Consider the following 16634-nt stretch of genomic DNA (forward strand, 5'->3'; position numbering starts at 1 on the left):
AAATACCACGGTTAGGAGTTCTGATATTTTTCATTAGAATATAGATTTTTCCTTAGATTAAGAATTTGTAGTCACCACACCAATGAACAATTATTTTCAGATTTATAGATCCCATGTATTTAAGTGTGTTATCAATATGCCTTAAAGCGTATGAATCTACAGTTACAGAGCCTGTTCTGCCTCAGGGAAAACAGGAAACGTGTTTAAATTCTTGCACAAAAGTGAATTTACAGAATTGCTAATAATCCTGTGCATAAAGTATTCTATGCATCAACTGTTGCTATTTCTATTAAGTGGTAATTTGATGGACTAATACAGAGAAATGTTGCAGTAGGCCATTTTTTTATTTCACTTGTGTTAGACTGGAACAAAAACCAAGGACAACAACATCTACTATACTTAACAGTCTTTATTTCATTTTTTTTAATGCAAAATACACAGACTAGATCCCAGTACTCTATGTGGGTTTTGCCAGATTGTCTGCAAATTATGGTCAATATATACCTGTACTGGAACTAGAAGAAAAGGAATTTTATTTACATTTATTTTTAGTAAAATGTATTCCAAATTTCAGAAGTACCAGTTAATTATTCTGAAGCTCCTTAAAAGCTCTTCTAGTAAGAATCACTCACATCACTGTACGTATAGGTGCTTCTCTGGCTGTGAAGACTAACTTGTCATATCAGAAATTCATAACTAAATATACTTTTTTGGATAATATTTCTTTACTATCCCAACTCCTGAATAAAGAGTAAAGCTTCACTACACCCCATGCCCACACAGCCCTTATAGTGTATACAAGCCTTCACTGCACCCATCTCCCTGGCAGATGATCTGCAGAAAGCTGTGAAGTGCGTGGTCGTATGGGATCCTGCACACTCTGCACTCTGTACCACAGTAATCATCAGTATGCTGCCTACTTATACATAGGAACCACCTGAAGACACTGTTGTTACTAACAAATTTTCTATTCTGATCAAAGACTGAATGCCTCACACAATGAGCTAAATTTGAAGATACAAGGAACTCTTAACAGAGTATCATCTGTAAACAGTGAATCACTTCTGTGATGAACTGGTACGGGTTTTCTTTGTAGGCTTTCTAGATTTATGTTTGCAAGACTTTTCCACTGTACAATAGCAATTCTAATGTGGTCCTTACACACGGTTTATTGCTAAATTAGTAAACTCAACAGCATAAGGCTGCTAAGTAAGTCCATGTCAAGCAACTAACCACAGTGCTTAACGTATGCGGTCTCCAGCACGGCCCCAACCCCCCTTGCCAGCCAGAGCTCTCCCAGGCAAGGCCAAAGCTGCAGCCCACGAGCAAGGTAGCTCAAGTCATAGCATGGATAAGGCCAAGATGCTTGTAGAGGGGAGGTTCGGTCATAAGGACATTAATCATGCTGTGTGTTTAAGGGCCAGAAACTAACTCTTTACCCATCTTATTTACTAGTACAGACATTGTCTAATAGAGCACCCTGTTGTCAGAACTGTCGCTGCTGTGGCTCCGCATGCCATCTGCTACATGGAGTTTGTTTTTGCTCCTGCCACCCTCTGAGTATTCTGTGGAAGCTTTTGATAGTCAGTATCATTTATTTTTCAGACAGCAATGCAAAAGAATTTAATTGCACGGTAAGATCTGCAATGGTCGACAGACTACCCACATTCAGAAAACAGTCTCCAACACGGGAGAACATAATGCTGCTCGGTGATCCTCAGTGCCCTTACCAGTAGGCAAATTTCCTTCTCAGCCTGACACTTTAAAGGTTTAATCTGGCATGAAAGAAAGCTGTTCAGTCACAGGCAGAATTTGAGCTCAGAAAGACCAGTCTTTAATTTGCTCTACTGAATAAGAATGTTATAACTGCAAAAACACGGTCATTAAACTTTGGCTTGAGTTGTGGTTGGGCTGCCAAACTCAGATTTCAGATGCATCTCTGCAAATGCTTTGACATTCTCTGCACTCAAAGAGATCCATCAGTCCTACTTTTAATGCAATGCTAGTAGCCTACTTCATTTTTCCCTCAGGTACATTGAAAATAAGGCAATAAAAAGAACAACTCAGGTAGATGTACAAGTGATAGACAGATAAGAAAAATAACGAAATATAAAGTATTTGTATAAGTGCATAATTAGAAGTCAAACTTATCAGAAAAAATTAGAAAATTTGGCTTAATATGACATTAATTATTTTACATTATTAATTTAATTCAACAATACTGGTATTTCAAAATTTGTTTTAACATATCTCTGCTTGGATAAAATAAAACATTTGAAAATGCCTCCTTTCTTCCTCCAAGACCATCATGAGTGTGGATAGCACCCAAACTGCCAATATATCAACTGATGTTCCCTTTTACAACAAAACCCACTGGTGAGAAGACTCACCTTATCTTCCAGCTCCTTTAAATCTCCAGGCCTTGATCTGTTATGCAGTCAATGAGTGAACATTGAGGAAAATCAAGTGACTGCTTAAATACTGGTTTTTATCTGTTTTGGTTTTTTTTAAGCCAAGACTTTAATTAACTAAACCAATCCTTCAGAAGAAAAGTGAACATGATGTTCCTTCCTTGAAAAAAACAGCTCTCAGACTCTTGAAAATTTGACTTTGAAGTAGCATAGTAAGTTGGTGGGCCTTTAATAAATGGCATATTTGCAGTTTAACCAGTTTGCCAGCAGCACCCAAAGACACCTTTACAAGACTATTTCCACAGAACACAAAATAAGAGGATTGTAAAACTACCACATAACAATCAAAATGGATGTGATCAGAATTGATGTAGCTGGGCAGAAGACCCTGAGTAAATGATGCATAGCACAGTCATTGGGTCTAAATTCCCATGCTCAGCTCTGCAGGAACATGCACAGACTCCTTCACAACATGCAACTTTAATATAGAAACATGAGAATAACCAAAATCCCCAAAATACAAATTTCTCCCTGTCAGAAATGGCAAGGTACAAAATTGCTCCTTGCCCTCAGAGTCACTTTCTTACTTACTCAGCTGATCCATATCTGTGAGAGTAGTGAGCTTGTCCTCATTTGTACACAACATACTTAATAAGATAATATATAAATAATATATAGCATGTAAATATACTTACACATAAATATATAAACACACATTTACATACATGTTTAAATATATATGCATTTGAACACTGATACAACTTCAAACAACTTACGGGAAAATATTTGAAAGACAGCTAAAAGTATTAGGTTATAATTTAAATCTGTATATAACCTGTTTAACATTTAACACATGTTTAAAAGAAAGTAATGAAGTCATTAAATGAGCATTAATATTATATATTATGTAAATACAGGATAGAAGGGAAGTTTCTAAAATACTCAGAACTTCAGAGAAATGGAGAGCAAACTGTCATTGGAGCCTAGAATAGCAGTATCTATAGATAGGCAACTGAATAACAAAATTAAGTGAAAGTGTTTTGTGGGCAACCGATATATAGAAATAGGTATGTCTGGACATCAATTTACAGGGTGTAGTGGGATGAAATATCTTAATATCCCTTTTATTTTTTGGAGACCAGGACTACACACAATATTTAAGGTAAGGCCACACCAAATATCCTTTCTACTCTGTAACTGAAGAGGAAGCCTAAACAATTAGCTTAGCCTAGATAACTAAAGTAGGCAAAAACTTTCGTTCTAAGAATAATGGGTTATGTGAACTGAACTGAGGAATATAAGTTGAAGAGATGGAAGTGAATTGTTTTCTTTTAGCACATCCATTTTATGGGAACAGAAGAAATTCTGAAGATGAGCATTTCTGGAATGAAAGCTACAAACCATAATAGCAACAATTCACTGAAAAATATTTGCACGTTAGTTTGTTTCATGTGACAAATTAATATTTTTTAAGAACCAGAGATTTCTTTCAGTTATCTGCATTCACATAAAGTAATTTCAAGTTCAAAAGCCTTAGGGGTATGTGGGTCTTTAAAATAGTTGCAGATCACTAGTTAAGAAAGGCTGAATCATCCTTCCATTTGTCTATCTTGATTTTCTTATGCTCATCCCTTATTTCAGCTACATCAGTCCCAATCAACTTTTGTGAAATCTTCCAAATGGGAGATGAGCAACTGAATATTGAAATTTTTGCCTTCTAGACATACTTTGGGTCCTCTAGGAATAAAGGACAGTGTTTCAATATCTCAAAGCTCCCTGAGCAAAAATGCAAAGTGACAGTCATCTTTATCTATTTTTATTTTGATTTATTTCTAAAAGCAACTTTCAAAATAAACCTAAGCTTTCAAACACCAGAAAGTAAACTGAATCAGTCCATAGGCACCCAAAAAAACATTTCCAAATTTTATGCCTTGGTGTTCTCAAACATTGTTTTGCTAACTATCAGCAGCACTAGTTCTACATCTACTACAACATTAAAAAAACACTTGGATTCCCCCCCACACACACTAACACATAATTCTGTACTACACAATTCCTACTTAACCACAGTGTTAACAGTCACTCAGGAAACACAGTTATTAAATCTTGGGATATGTCAGAATCATCTGAATTAAAAGCTGCATTCCCATGATGTTCATAGGGTTTCAGCAAGGCCAGGCTTGCTTTGCACAACACAATACAAATACCCCCCATTCAGCTTACTTTGTCATTCTTCATCCTTGACTCTAACTTTGCAACTCATGTAACAGAGCATGCCTTCACCTGCAGCTGTTTTTCTCATGTGGCTGTCTAGAAATCCGACACATTCTAGACAGTAAAAGTCATAAGCATTTCCTGCACTTCCTCGCAACCACAACCAGATAGGGAGAATGGAAAGTTGGCACAGAGCAAACTAGCGTTCTTGTCGTTCCTTTCATTGCAACACACTCAAAAATATGAACACTCAGGATGTCAAGGTGAACAAACAGCGAGCTAGCCTCAGTGCACATGAGCTTACTCTAAGTATGGAGTTCTTCTACTTTTCCTGAAAAATCAACAGCAATATTGTAAGCACTCTGGTCAAAGATCAAAAGTTATCAGAGAAAAAACCTCATCAGTTCTACCATAAATTAAAACTTAAATACACCATCCTACCTGGCCTCTTTTATCACTGAGGCTAAACTCTCCAGCTAAAAAGCACAGTGCAACAAGCAGCTTGTTTGGTAGTCATTATCTAGTTTAACTAACTTTTCCCACCCAATGCAGAAACACGTCTGAAGAAAATAAAAAGAAAAAAAAAACGTGTACATGTTAGAGCTGAAAAAACACAACAATTTTGAAAATGAGTAAACATCTGTTCAGTCTTTCTAGCAAATTAACTGGTAAAGAAAAAAGATCAGTGTTATTGCCAAATTTTCCTGAGCATTTTGCCCTGAATTTTTAAGGTAAGCAATACTACTGAGTATTGTTTTAGTGTTTCAGAAGAGAAGAATTACCATCTGAAATTATTTTCTCTGCAATTCCACAATGATATTGCTTGAGCTCTTCTCAAAATTATCTTAAAATAGACAGGCATCTTCATTAAGTGCAGTGCTTTATTCAGATTTGTTTCCCATAGCATATTCATTTACTTTTATGTTTATCTGTCGCACATCTTTTTCTTTTCAGAAAATTGATTGTCCTTCTCTTGTGCATCATAAAATTTGTTAGGAAAGTAAACGAACACTTAAGAAAACTTGGATCGATTTCCTACACTGCTCAGGGAGCTCAGTTATGATTTGATATCTTAAGATTTTTTATTGCATGTGTAATTTTAAGCCTGTGGAATCTTAATTAGCATCAATGGAACAGCTCACAGTCTTAAATTCTTCCTGATTTAGTACCTAAGCCTATCTGTGTACAGGTTGCTCAAAATTACAAACATCCAGTCCCGAGACTATCTGTTTGGACTATAAACTCTTTCAGGCCAAAACTTTCTTCTTTTGCAGTTTGTACTAAAAATAGCACCTCGTTGTTCTTGTAACAGTAAATGAAATAAACAAATCATAACCTATTTAATCTCCTTTGTAGTATCTACTCCTTTATTAATCATTATGTAAGCAGTGTTGTTTCTTCTTTGCTGTTTTTACCTATCTCAATAAAAAAATCACAGTTAACAAGAATCAAGATACTACTTTCACAGACAACAATGTCAACATGAAATTTTAACCATGTTGTATATATGTAACATACATTTATCCAAATAATAAATTTAATAGGTGAATATTTCCTTGCTGCATGTAAGAACACAGTTTGTTCTTCTCATAAATAGCGTGTTATATCTTGCTTCATTTTCATCTAATTTTAAGCTTGTCTGTCCTAAATCAATCATAAGTCATGGCCTCTGGAGTCTCCTGTGCACTGAAAAACAGATCCATCAAGACCAACTGCATGAATTATGATTAAGAGGCTCATTACATGATTCTTCTGAACAAGTTCTATACAAATTCTTAGAGAAAATGTCACATAACATCAATCATCGATAACTGAGCCTGCACTAATACATCTGCTCAATGAAATCTATCTAAATATTTTTTTAAGCATTTGCCATGCAACTAAAATGAATTCTGTAAAATGAAAAAGTCAGCAATAATTCCCAGTTTATGGGAATCAAGTTAACAGTTAAAGAAATTAACAAAAATACAAAAAAAAAAAACCACAAAAACAACTAAGCAGCAAAAATACAATTTCATAGACAGTACTGAAGGCTCACATGTTACTGCTGGCAAAGTAAATATCATTGAGCCTCTGCTGTTTCTTTCAGTATATCAGTCAGAGAGTGATGCACTGCACCTAAAAGCAAACCAAATCAATCATATATGAAACACACTTCTAGGATTTCTCTGTTAATACACAGATATTAATTTCTTAAGAGTCGATAGAAACGAGTAATAAAAATGGAAGTAGAGAGCTACCCTGCTTTACCGTGTATAGGAACTAAGGATGTGATTTCTGAACATTTGTTGGGAGCTGCTCAGTAAGAGCAAGGTAAGTTTCTTGGTTGTAACAAGGCAGAGCCTTTACTCCCAGTCAAAATAACCAAAACAGAAGCATTTTGTTGCTAACAAGTTACCTTTTTGGCTGAATCTGTATGAAATAGAGTACATACTGTGATGGTTCTACTTCTAATAGTCAGTGCAGTGTTTCTTTTTCTATTTTTTTCTAACTCTAAAAATCTAACTTTTGCTTAGATGCACAAACATGATTTGATACACAAGAAAAAGGATAGATGGCAGCATACTCCCCCCAGTGAATTTACATATCATCACTAAAAAGACTTATATTGAGAAGTAGCTCAAGTTGTGCTGTAGGAACAAAATAATTCTTCAATTTCCATGTGTAATCTCATATCAGAAAAAAAGAAAATTAAGCGAACTACCACAGTTACAGAAACCTTAACAGTTCCAATATTTCATAAGAAATGAGTCACTGTAGTTGATCCTGAATACCAAAATTATTTTCATTGTGGTAGCAGAAAGAAAACTGAATTGCAAGGAGGACCATGTCATGCAAAGCACTGCAGCAATCTGCAGTAATGCACAGCCTGTCCTAACAATAGTTGTTCTTAAAAAGGCCTGCTGTTTGGAACACAAAAGGAGCAGCAAAATTGAAAACAGATTTTATCCAGCATCTCCAGTTAAGCATAGGAAAGTATGAGTCATATTTGCAAATTTTGGTTTAAATTGGTTTAATGCTTCCCAGCAAATGCATAAGCCTATTGTTCCTTTGATGATTTTAGCAAGCGATATCAAAATCAAGCCCAAAATAAAACTGAAATAAAAGTCAGCTCTTGAGCTAGCACTGACTACCACAATGTGTTTCATTCAGGACACATTGAAGGGGGGCTACAAATAAAAGTCAAGAACAGAAGTTTCCCACCTCAACGTATGCCAGCCATAACTTAAAAGCTGTACAGTAAAATTTCATGTAAAGGAACTGGAGCAACATAACGTTAGTTATTTCAATTAGCTTTTTAAGAAGTCAGTCATTATATGACGTGTCATTAGACATTGAAATCCAAATGTGCCAAGCAATAGTAAACTGCAATAATTATCTTCTACTCTGAAGATTAACTGCAAAAGTATATTATGTGAGAAGCCTAATGTTGTAATTTGAAATGGTTCATTTTATTAATATTTGTACGTACATATCTTCCATATCTGGCCCATTTTATGAAGGGTTGAACTAGATACCGTTCAGATCTTTTCAAAAAGAATCTAGTTTTTCCATTATGATTATAAACCTATTATAACTATAGCATAATTTTGCTAAAGAATTTCCCTAGTTCCCACTGTCTATTTGTTACAAAGTCTGAGGAATAAAGCCAGCTTATTGAAGATTCTTTTTTTTGACATTCCACATCATTTAATGAGAAAATCTACAACAGTAATTAAACATTAATTATTTCCTAAATAACAGAAGAATGTCTTGACTAACCAAGTTTCTGTTAACATTACAGTCATTTGTGACAACAGCTTTCATCCTCAGCTGAGCTTTGCCCTCCATCAGCTACCTCCTCTGGAACAAATACCTCTATAAAGTCATCTTTTCTTTTTATTTTTAGAAATCTACATTCATCTGTTCTCATTTATCCTCAGATTTTTCCTTAATTCCTGACAAAAAAATCCCACACCAAAAATAACAGACCACAACCATGTCAATTTAATCATCCCCATTAATTTTACGGGCTTGATAACTACGCCTTTTGAGTAGAAATCAAACTCCAGAAAGGTAGATCCTTAAATGTCATGTTTGAGAGCTTCCAAAAACATAGATGTGTCCTAATATCTAGTAATACTGATTTCAAATGAGCTTTACATTCAGTTGTCACCTGCTTTCATAGGTGGTACACTAGTAACCTTGGAAGACCTGGTTTTTATTTCAACCATAGCTGAAAATGTCCCATACATCTGAAATTGTAAACGGTTTACTAGACTGAGTTTCACGAGATCACACACACATAAAATTGTTTTTATACATATAAAAGTAATACTGATGAAGAAGATGAACTCTAACCCTTAGTCTTCCACAAAGCGGATTCCCAGATAACATTTTGATAAAATTATTCAAAGGTCTTTAAATTAAGATAGGCAAATGAGGAAAAAAAGAGAGGTCTTTGCCTGGATAAATGAGCAACTGAAGTTGGAGAGGAAAAAAAAAATGAACAAAAAAGAAGAAAAACAATACACATGAAAAGAACAGGCCAGTTTTCACAAGGGAGTGATGATTCCAGTGGAGCCTCTCATTCTTGCGTAGCCAACACATCCAGAGACAATCTGGAAAAGAATGAGCCCATTGAGGCTACAAAGCCCACTGAGAAAACTATTCCAGCAAGTAAGGACACAGGCAAAACATGATTAACTATTAAAGTATTGTATGACATGAGTGAGTGGACTAAATAATAGCATGAAAAATTCAATGTAGAGTGACACACATGAGAAAAAACAGCCTAAATTTGGAAATGATGGTTTCCCATCTTATCCTTACAGCTCAAAAGAGAAGTCTTAGAGTATGTGAGTTTCATGAAAGCATCAGTTCAGTGCTCAGCAATGGTTAAAGAAAAAAAAAGTAATCAAAACTTGAACGTTTTTAGGTAAGAAAGAATAAAATGGAAAACAACCCTATTCCCATGCAGAAGTCTATGCTTTGCCTCCCACTGCATGTAATTTTGTTACCCTCATCTCACAAAAGATACACTACATCTGGAAAATACTCAAAGAAGGACAAAATTAAGATCAAGAATAGGGAACAGCTTCCAACTGAGTACCATCTGAGTAAGTGAGAAGTTTCCGACTTGGAAAAGATACTATTTAGTGCTGTTAAAAGAACCCCTAGGAAATGACGTTTTTTCATCTTTTCCAAAAGAAGAAAAATCTAATAAAACTTGTAGAAATCTGATTCAAAACAAACCAAAAGTATTTCTACACACTAATGCTGTGGACCACTTGTCAGAAACAGGATGAAAGCTCAGATGAGACCTGTATTTAGAGTTAATTAATAGACAGAAAGCACACCCACCATTAGAAACACCCAAGCTAAACACAACTGAAGAATTCTCAGGGACACATTAAGTTCAGCCTGTTTTCACTCTTTTTCTCAAAGTATCATGACAGCTACTACTAAAGTAGCCAACAGCCTGACAGAGTAGGGCCATTCTTATGTTATCATCCAACGCTGTTAATGATATCACCCTCCTTGGAGCCATTAGCTACAAAACAGAGATCGCTGAATTCACTGGTTGCTTGTACATTAGGTCATTCAGTAAGAGTTGGTTGAGACTTAGTCAGGTTTTAGATGTCTAAATTTGAATGCAGTTTGTCTTAGGCAGATTAAGCGCACCTAAGCCACCAGCGCAGATAGACAACCAGCAGCATTTTACAAAGCTGTTCAGGACAGTCAAATGTAGAGGTTCCACTGCTTAAATCCAGCCTTTCATTAAACGAAGACCTACAGTGACATGAATACAACTAGCTGACACTGCATTTCAGGCTACTAAAATGAAGTTAACAGGGTGCTAAAAATGGTAGTAGTAACAATGAAGCAATTGATTTTTATTATTTTTATTTTTTAAAGAAAGATAATTTCCCATAAAACTTCTAACAAGAATAATGTGCAACACAAAAGGCAAAATCATGTGCAGTGTGATGGACTTCTCCTAGTACAAATGAAGAGGAATGCAAGAAATTTATTTTGGCTGAGGGAACATCCAAAAGAAAAGCAGCTATACAGATAGTATTAAAACATTCTAATACCACCCCATGTACACCCCACCAAGGACAAGATGTAGATCATGTTTTTGGTTCTTCAGCAGTCTTGTCTCTTTCTTTAGATACTTCTTGTGGTATGTCAGTCTTATTCACTGAAGCTAGGAGAGACACACTGCCCAAATAATTCACTCAGGTGGTTTAAGCACAAGGTGTTTTCAGCTTCACAACACCCACAGAATAATAGCTTTAATTTCTCCTGGGGTTGTGTAGGAAGATACTAATGGAGATTGAAAAAAAAATAGGAACTGTCTATTGCATCCAACAACATTCTAAGATGGAAGGTTTCTTCACCAGAAAATACAGACGCAGAATAAAATTGGTATGAAACACTTCCATACCACAGCCTTGCTCCAATAAGCTGGCTTTCCATTGTCAGACACTTACAGCAACACAGAAGAGGCAATGGAGCACAGCTTCAGGATGCTTGCCATAGAAGCACTGTAAAATTGAACAGAGAGAGCATGGGGAAGCAGAGGAGAAGACTTCTGTCCTTCTTCTAAATAGAGGAAGCTCATCAGTTGCACAGTTACCAATCACCAGATGCTGTTACAACACTAATTTAACTAGAGGCAGTGGGTTACAGTCTCTCAAGGCCTACCTCACTAACCGCAGAGTTGATTCTGCCACACTTACTGTATAGGGAATTCAAAAAAGAAAAAAAAATCAAGAGCATGACTCGGAGAACAAGACACCATGTTGCCTACCATCCACCAGTGGCAGAACTGCAATTAATTCATTTTTGTACTATGAGAATTACAACAGAAACATACTTACTCTGACAATAATAACAACTGTTGGAAATTTGAAAACAGAATTCATAAAAGATTATTGTAAATGCTTGTGATAGTACCCACACTGCTGTACTGTGGGAATTCTGTCTGCAGCAATGGAAAATTGCTTCAAAGCCTCACAGAATAAAGGAGCATTGACTGCACAGATAAGGATGAATAAGGATGTTCTAGAACTGCATTTCCTTCCCTCCGCTATTTTTTTAATATAGAATTACTCTAACTTAGAATGTTGTATTTCACACTCATTAAAATGCTTGGGTTCAAGTTATAGGTAGATAATAGGCATATAGGAACTCACTTTAAGTTAACTGCTTGTAAATAGCAGCAATATCCTTGTAAGAGCTATAGTTAAATTATTTGATTGAAGAACCAACAATAATTAAAACCAAGATGGTGAATTTAACACAAGAATTTTATATGCTCGGAGAAAAAAAAATTAAGAGTAGTTTAGAAAGAATTAGATGCCACAATGAATCCATGTGACTGAGATCTACCAAAGCTGTGTTTGCTAATTAAAATAGATTAAATACTTCAAATTCTCAACTATATCATGATTTCCATCTGAGAAAATGAAAGGAAGCTGATCCTCGGAGAAGTTGTAATATACAAGAAATACTTCTCAACCTACTCAGGAAGCCAGTAGTGAGGGTAATGGCCTCTTTTTGCACCAAAGTCTTGGTACTGAATAGATGCTACCAGAACCAAAGAATTTATTTGATCCAATGTGAAGAGCTAACATTTTTAAAGATTACCTGGGAAAAGGATTTCTATATCAGTATCACTTCCAGATTACAATAGAACGTCAGTACTACAAGTCCTTAAATCTACCCCTAAGTTAGGGAGAGCCTTTTCCTCTTCCTGACTCACATAACAAGACCTCAAAAACAATTTTCTCCATATAGTCAGAATTTGCTTATAAAAATAAGACCAACTAACACTGCTGTGTATATAGGAATATATACTCTGCTTAGTGAGATGAAAGACAGTACATAAAAACTCTCTGAAAACAAACTGTTTAACAATCAACAGTGACAGCTGTAAGTACTAAGACAGTAAAGACAGTAAACAAAATTAGTATCCATTTGGTTAATTTCAAAGACGGATTCTCTTAAGAAGTGAAAATGCTTATGGTGAAAAAAAAAAACAACACAGGATGCTACTGACATTTTATAATGGATTAGAAATCTTAATAGAATTATTAGATTTCTAAGTCTATTCTGGTTAATTGATATAACTGTTCACTCAGATAACATAAAAAATGTACATTTTTCTGAAACAAAAAAAAATAATCAAGGCCTGTAACTATAAACACCCCCAAGTGAAAAATAAGGAAGGAGAAAGGAGTTGTTCTGACTAAAAACACCAAGGCATTTTGTACAAGAAAAGCTTGAGCTTACATAATCACCTGCCAGCATTGTAAATGCCTACAAATGAAGTCATTCAGTGACATTTCATTTTGCTCCCAGAGGGGAAAAAAGGAAAAAAAATCTTTTATTTGGATATTACTTATCTTGCTAGGGCTATCAAAATGCACATATACTCACTAACTCACACTTCTTGTCTCACTGCAATGTTTAGGATAGTCAGTTGGACTCAGACGTTCCAAGTCCCTTCCAACTAAACTCTTCTAATTTCAATTCTAATATTTCAGCACAGCTGAAGCTACAAGCTATACCAACTGGAAGACAGGATGTCAGGCTACTACCCAAAAGATGGTCAAATCCATTGTTTGTTGAAGGTCAGGTCCCTATTCTGTTTTGAAAAAGCAAATAAAAAAATTATCCCAGCCAAATTAAAAAATGATAGTAAGACAATCTCTGACATTCACCACTCTTCTATGTACAGTATTTCTTACTCCCTCTTCAGTTTCTAACAGGACACACAGTTAGTCATCCTCCAAGCGTTAACAAATTTTCATTGCAGTAAAACAAGTAAATAAGTCACGATTTGGAAAAAAATGCTGCTTATCTGACTTCTTATTCTTATCAAGAAAGGACAATCTCAGCAGTAGTTCAATTTAAATCAAAATAGACACAGAATGCATAGAAAACCATAATCAGGATCTCTATGAAGCAAATACCCAGCTACTTGTACCGATTTTTTTATGAAAGTGGTGAAAAAGAAAACAAAAACAAATACTTGTGTTGGCAGAGCCTTTTGGAGAACTGAGCACACTCCTTGGGTAATCTATAAAATAAAAAGAATTGGATGACAGGCCCTCCAGATAGAGCTGAAGGTAGGCTAGTATATTAATCAGAAGTATGAGCTACAGAATTCTGAAGCTACAGAAGGCAAGCTTGTTGTGTCACATTGATGTATACTGTTGTCATCTGAATTTTATTCAAGGCAACTCCAACATCTAATGTTCTCAGAATCCTATCCCCTACAGTCCTGTGCTTACATGAAAAAAATCTCTCAAAAGTTAGTGAAACGTCAATTTCTCATGGAAATGACTTCAGCACAGTTAGCAAATCTGCAAGGTTCTTCCAACATTCCTCCAAGAAAATCCAGGAAACACTAAAGGTAGAACTCATCTTTATGTAATTTTAACAGCTAAAATCGAGGCACTTAAGTCTAGTCTTTATGACCAGTGGATATAAATCTGGCACTTCCAGATGATGACTCAACTAATTCCATATAAATCTTCTACCCTCCTTTAACTTCTGGAGATGCCAATTTATCTTCACTAACTCTGAATAAAAATTGGCATAATTGTCCTAATTCTTAGAAAATTAATATCTGGATAGCACAAATTAGGCAACATCTCCTCAGGTACAAAAACATTTATAATTCCAGTTTAAATTCACAATACTTAATCAACTCTTGATTCTGATTATCTATATCTAAATGATTAGAATCAGGAATATAGCATGTTGTCACTTTTTGCCATATTCTTACAAAGCATAAATCTAATTTATCAATTTTTTAACAAAGCTTTTTGTCCATTAATAACAGAAATTGTTTGGCTAACTTTGGAAAGCATGAGTTCCATATTTATAGCTGATACTTAAAGTTTGAAAGTTTCTATTTGTATTTCTTTCCTATCACATGTACATGCATATGTAATGAAGTTGTAATACTTTACCTGATGCACAATAATCATGAATTTTATACAGGTTCAATTTTAGTTTGTTTAGTATGATATGGATAACCATTCTCCCTCCAACACTCAGGGCAATTTTTAATATTACTATAAGAAATAAACAGACAAAATCTTTAGACTTACTCGAAAGTAGTCACTACAGGCTGCCAGGACTGCCTTATGTGCGTGGAATTTCTGCTCTTCAGCAATAAGGGTGATATCACAAAGTATGCCATCACTTCTTTGTTGGTTCAGGGCTGCCAGAACAGCATCATTATGGGAGCTTGACTGACAAAGCCTCTGACCTGTCAACATTTCTTGAACGCTGAGAGGGAAAGGGGGAAAGAATTTGTAAGTAAATGTAGGAAAGCAATATGTAACAATCCTATAAGCAATATATAACAATGTTTTCTAAGATTGTTTGATAATTTTTGGAAATAAAGTTGTGTACCCTATCAACTAAAACATTGACATGGCATATCCATTTCAAGAATATCACAGTTTAGCAGTATTATAAAACCTGATTACATACTCAAATAAAAATCTCAACCATTCTGATTTGCTGCACTAGATGTCAGCTGCACTTAGAATTAACTCAAAATCATTTTAAAGAGTTAAATGAGAAGAATAAAGCCCTCCGTGAATGAAGCGATAGAAAATCCAAATTGATCATCTGTGGAAAGGAGCGTGCCTGTATGTAACCATCCCTACTCAAAAGAATGAAGACTCTTGATCTCGAGTGGCCTGTTTAAGTCTGATATTGGATTACTCAAAGTTTTCAGATTATCTCAGGTCATTCACATTTATAAAGCAGGTTTTTTTTGTTGTTGTTATTGTTACGTTTGTTTTAATACTGAGGCCTTTCACTGCCACTGAGTACCAGATTGTATGAATGCAAGACTTCTGTGTCATCCAGCCTAGGATTGTCCGGTTTCAGCTTCCTTTTCTAGCATAAAAGGAAGAGACAATATAACTGCAGATGTGTTTTTATATGCAAATACAGTCATAAATAAATACAGAGACAAACCAAAAAATCTGCAGAGCCTCTCTGGGACAAAATAATGCAGTTCATCTGAAATCTGTGAGACTAACAATTTATATTGCCTGAGAAGCTAGGTCCTTATAGAAAATGAGTTTACAGAGAGTTAATCCTGAGGAATAGTTGATTACAGGATAAATAAGCTATCACCTTTCCACTAAAATCATGCAGTTTGCTACATACATAAGCTATGGTAGCAGCTGCTAAAGCCTCCTTTCCCATCAACACTTACTATACTACCACATACTATACTACCATATACTCCTGCACCTTGAGCTTTTACAAACTAATACAGACCTGCCCTGCATGCTGTTTGCTCTAATCTAATCTTTTAAAAAAACAAAAGCTAAGATATTACAAATGATAGCTGAAATAGAGTTACACATTATACATACAGGAGAACAACCTATATACAAATTTCATACCCTAATAGTTTAGGTTTCATACATGGAACTCTACACTTCAGAATAATTCATTCAAATTAAACTTTGTCTTTAATTATTCTGTTTGAGGAACTCCACTTAAATTCTAATAGATAATTATCAAGAAATGTAACTTGTTGAAACATAAGGAAATTATTTCTAACAAATATTTCTCTTCTGCAATTTCTATAGTAACCACATAAAACTATTGTGGTAGGGAGGCAATGCAACTAGCTCAACTTCTGCATTGAGAAAATGAAGAGTAAACTAATAAAAGTATATTCTTTCTGCAGTCTTCAGCAACCATAAAGAATCTGTAATGAAAGATTAACTATCAGTTTGCTACTGATTCCTGATGAACTGCAGAATATGATCTCCTCAACCTGGTTTCCCTTTTCTGTATAAACTGTAAAAACATTATTTTCTTCCAAGGAGAACTGAGAATATAATAACGTTGGAAGATTAACTGTGCAAGCATTATAACCTAATTATACCTAGAGATGGTTTCTCTTCATTTCTGTTCAGAAGAGGAACGACACGATATCCTTGTAATATTAGGCAGACTGCTGAGATACCAGATCAG

General features: G+C 35.2%; 1 protein-coding gene across 13 annotated transcripts in view; it reads right to left on the reverse strand.

The window, feature by feature from the left end:
- Positions 1 to 16634, reverse strand: part of KLHL32 (kelch like family member 32) — a 122396-nt gene that overhangs the window by 77096 nt on the left and 28666 nt on the right. For all 13 annotated transcript variants that reach the window (XM_021391209.1, XM_021391203.1, XM_021391201.1 and 10 more), the window contains one exon: positions 14735 to 14915. In XM_021391209.1, the coding sequence (XP_021246884.1) occupies positions 14735 to 14905 (171 nt within the window). In that variant the 5' untranslated portion in view covers positions 14906 to 14915. The remainder of the gene's footprint in view (positions 1 to 14734; positions 14916 to 16634) is intronic.

The sequence above is a fragment of the Numida meleagris genome, chromosome 3 (genome assembly GCF_002078875.1).
Source record: "Numida meleagris isolate 19003 breed g44 Domestic line chromosome 3, NumMel1.0, whole genome shotgun sequence".
Lineage (NCBI taxonomy): Eukaryota > Metazoa > Chordata > Aves > Galliformes > Numididae > Numida > Numida meleagris.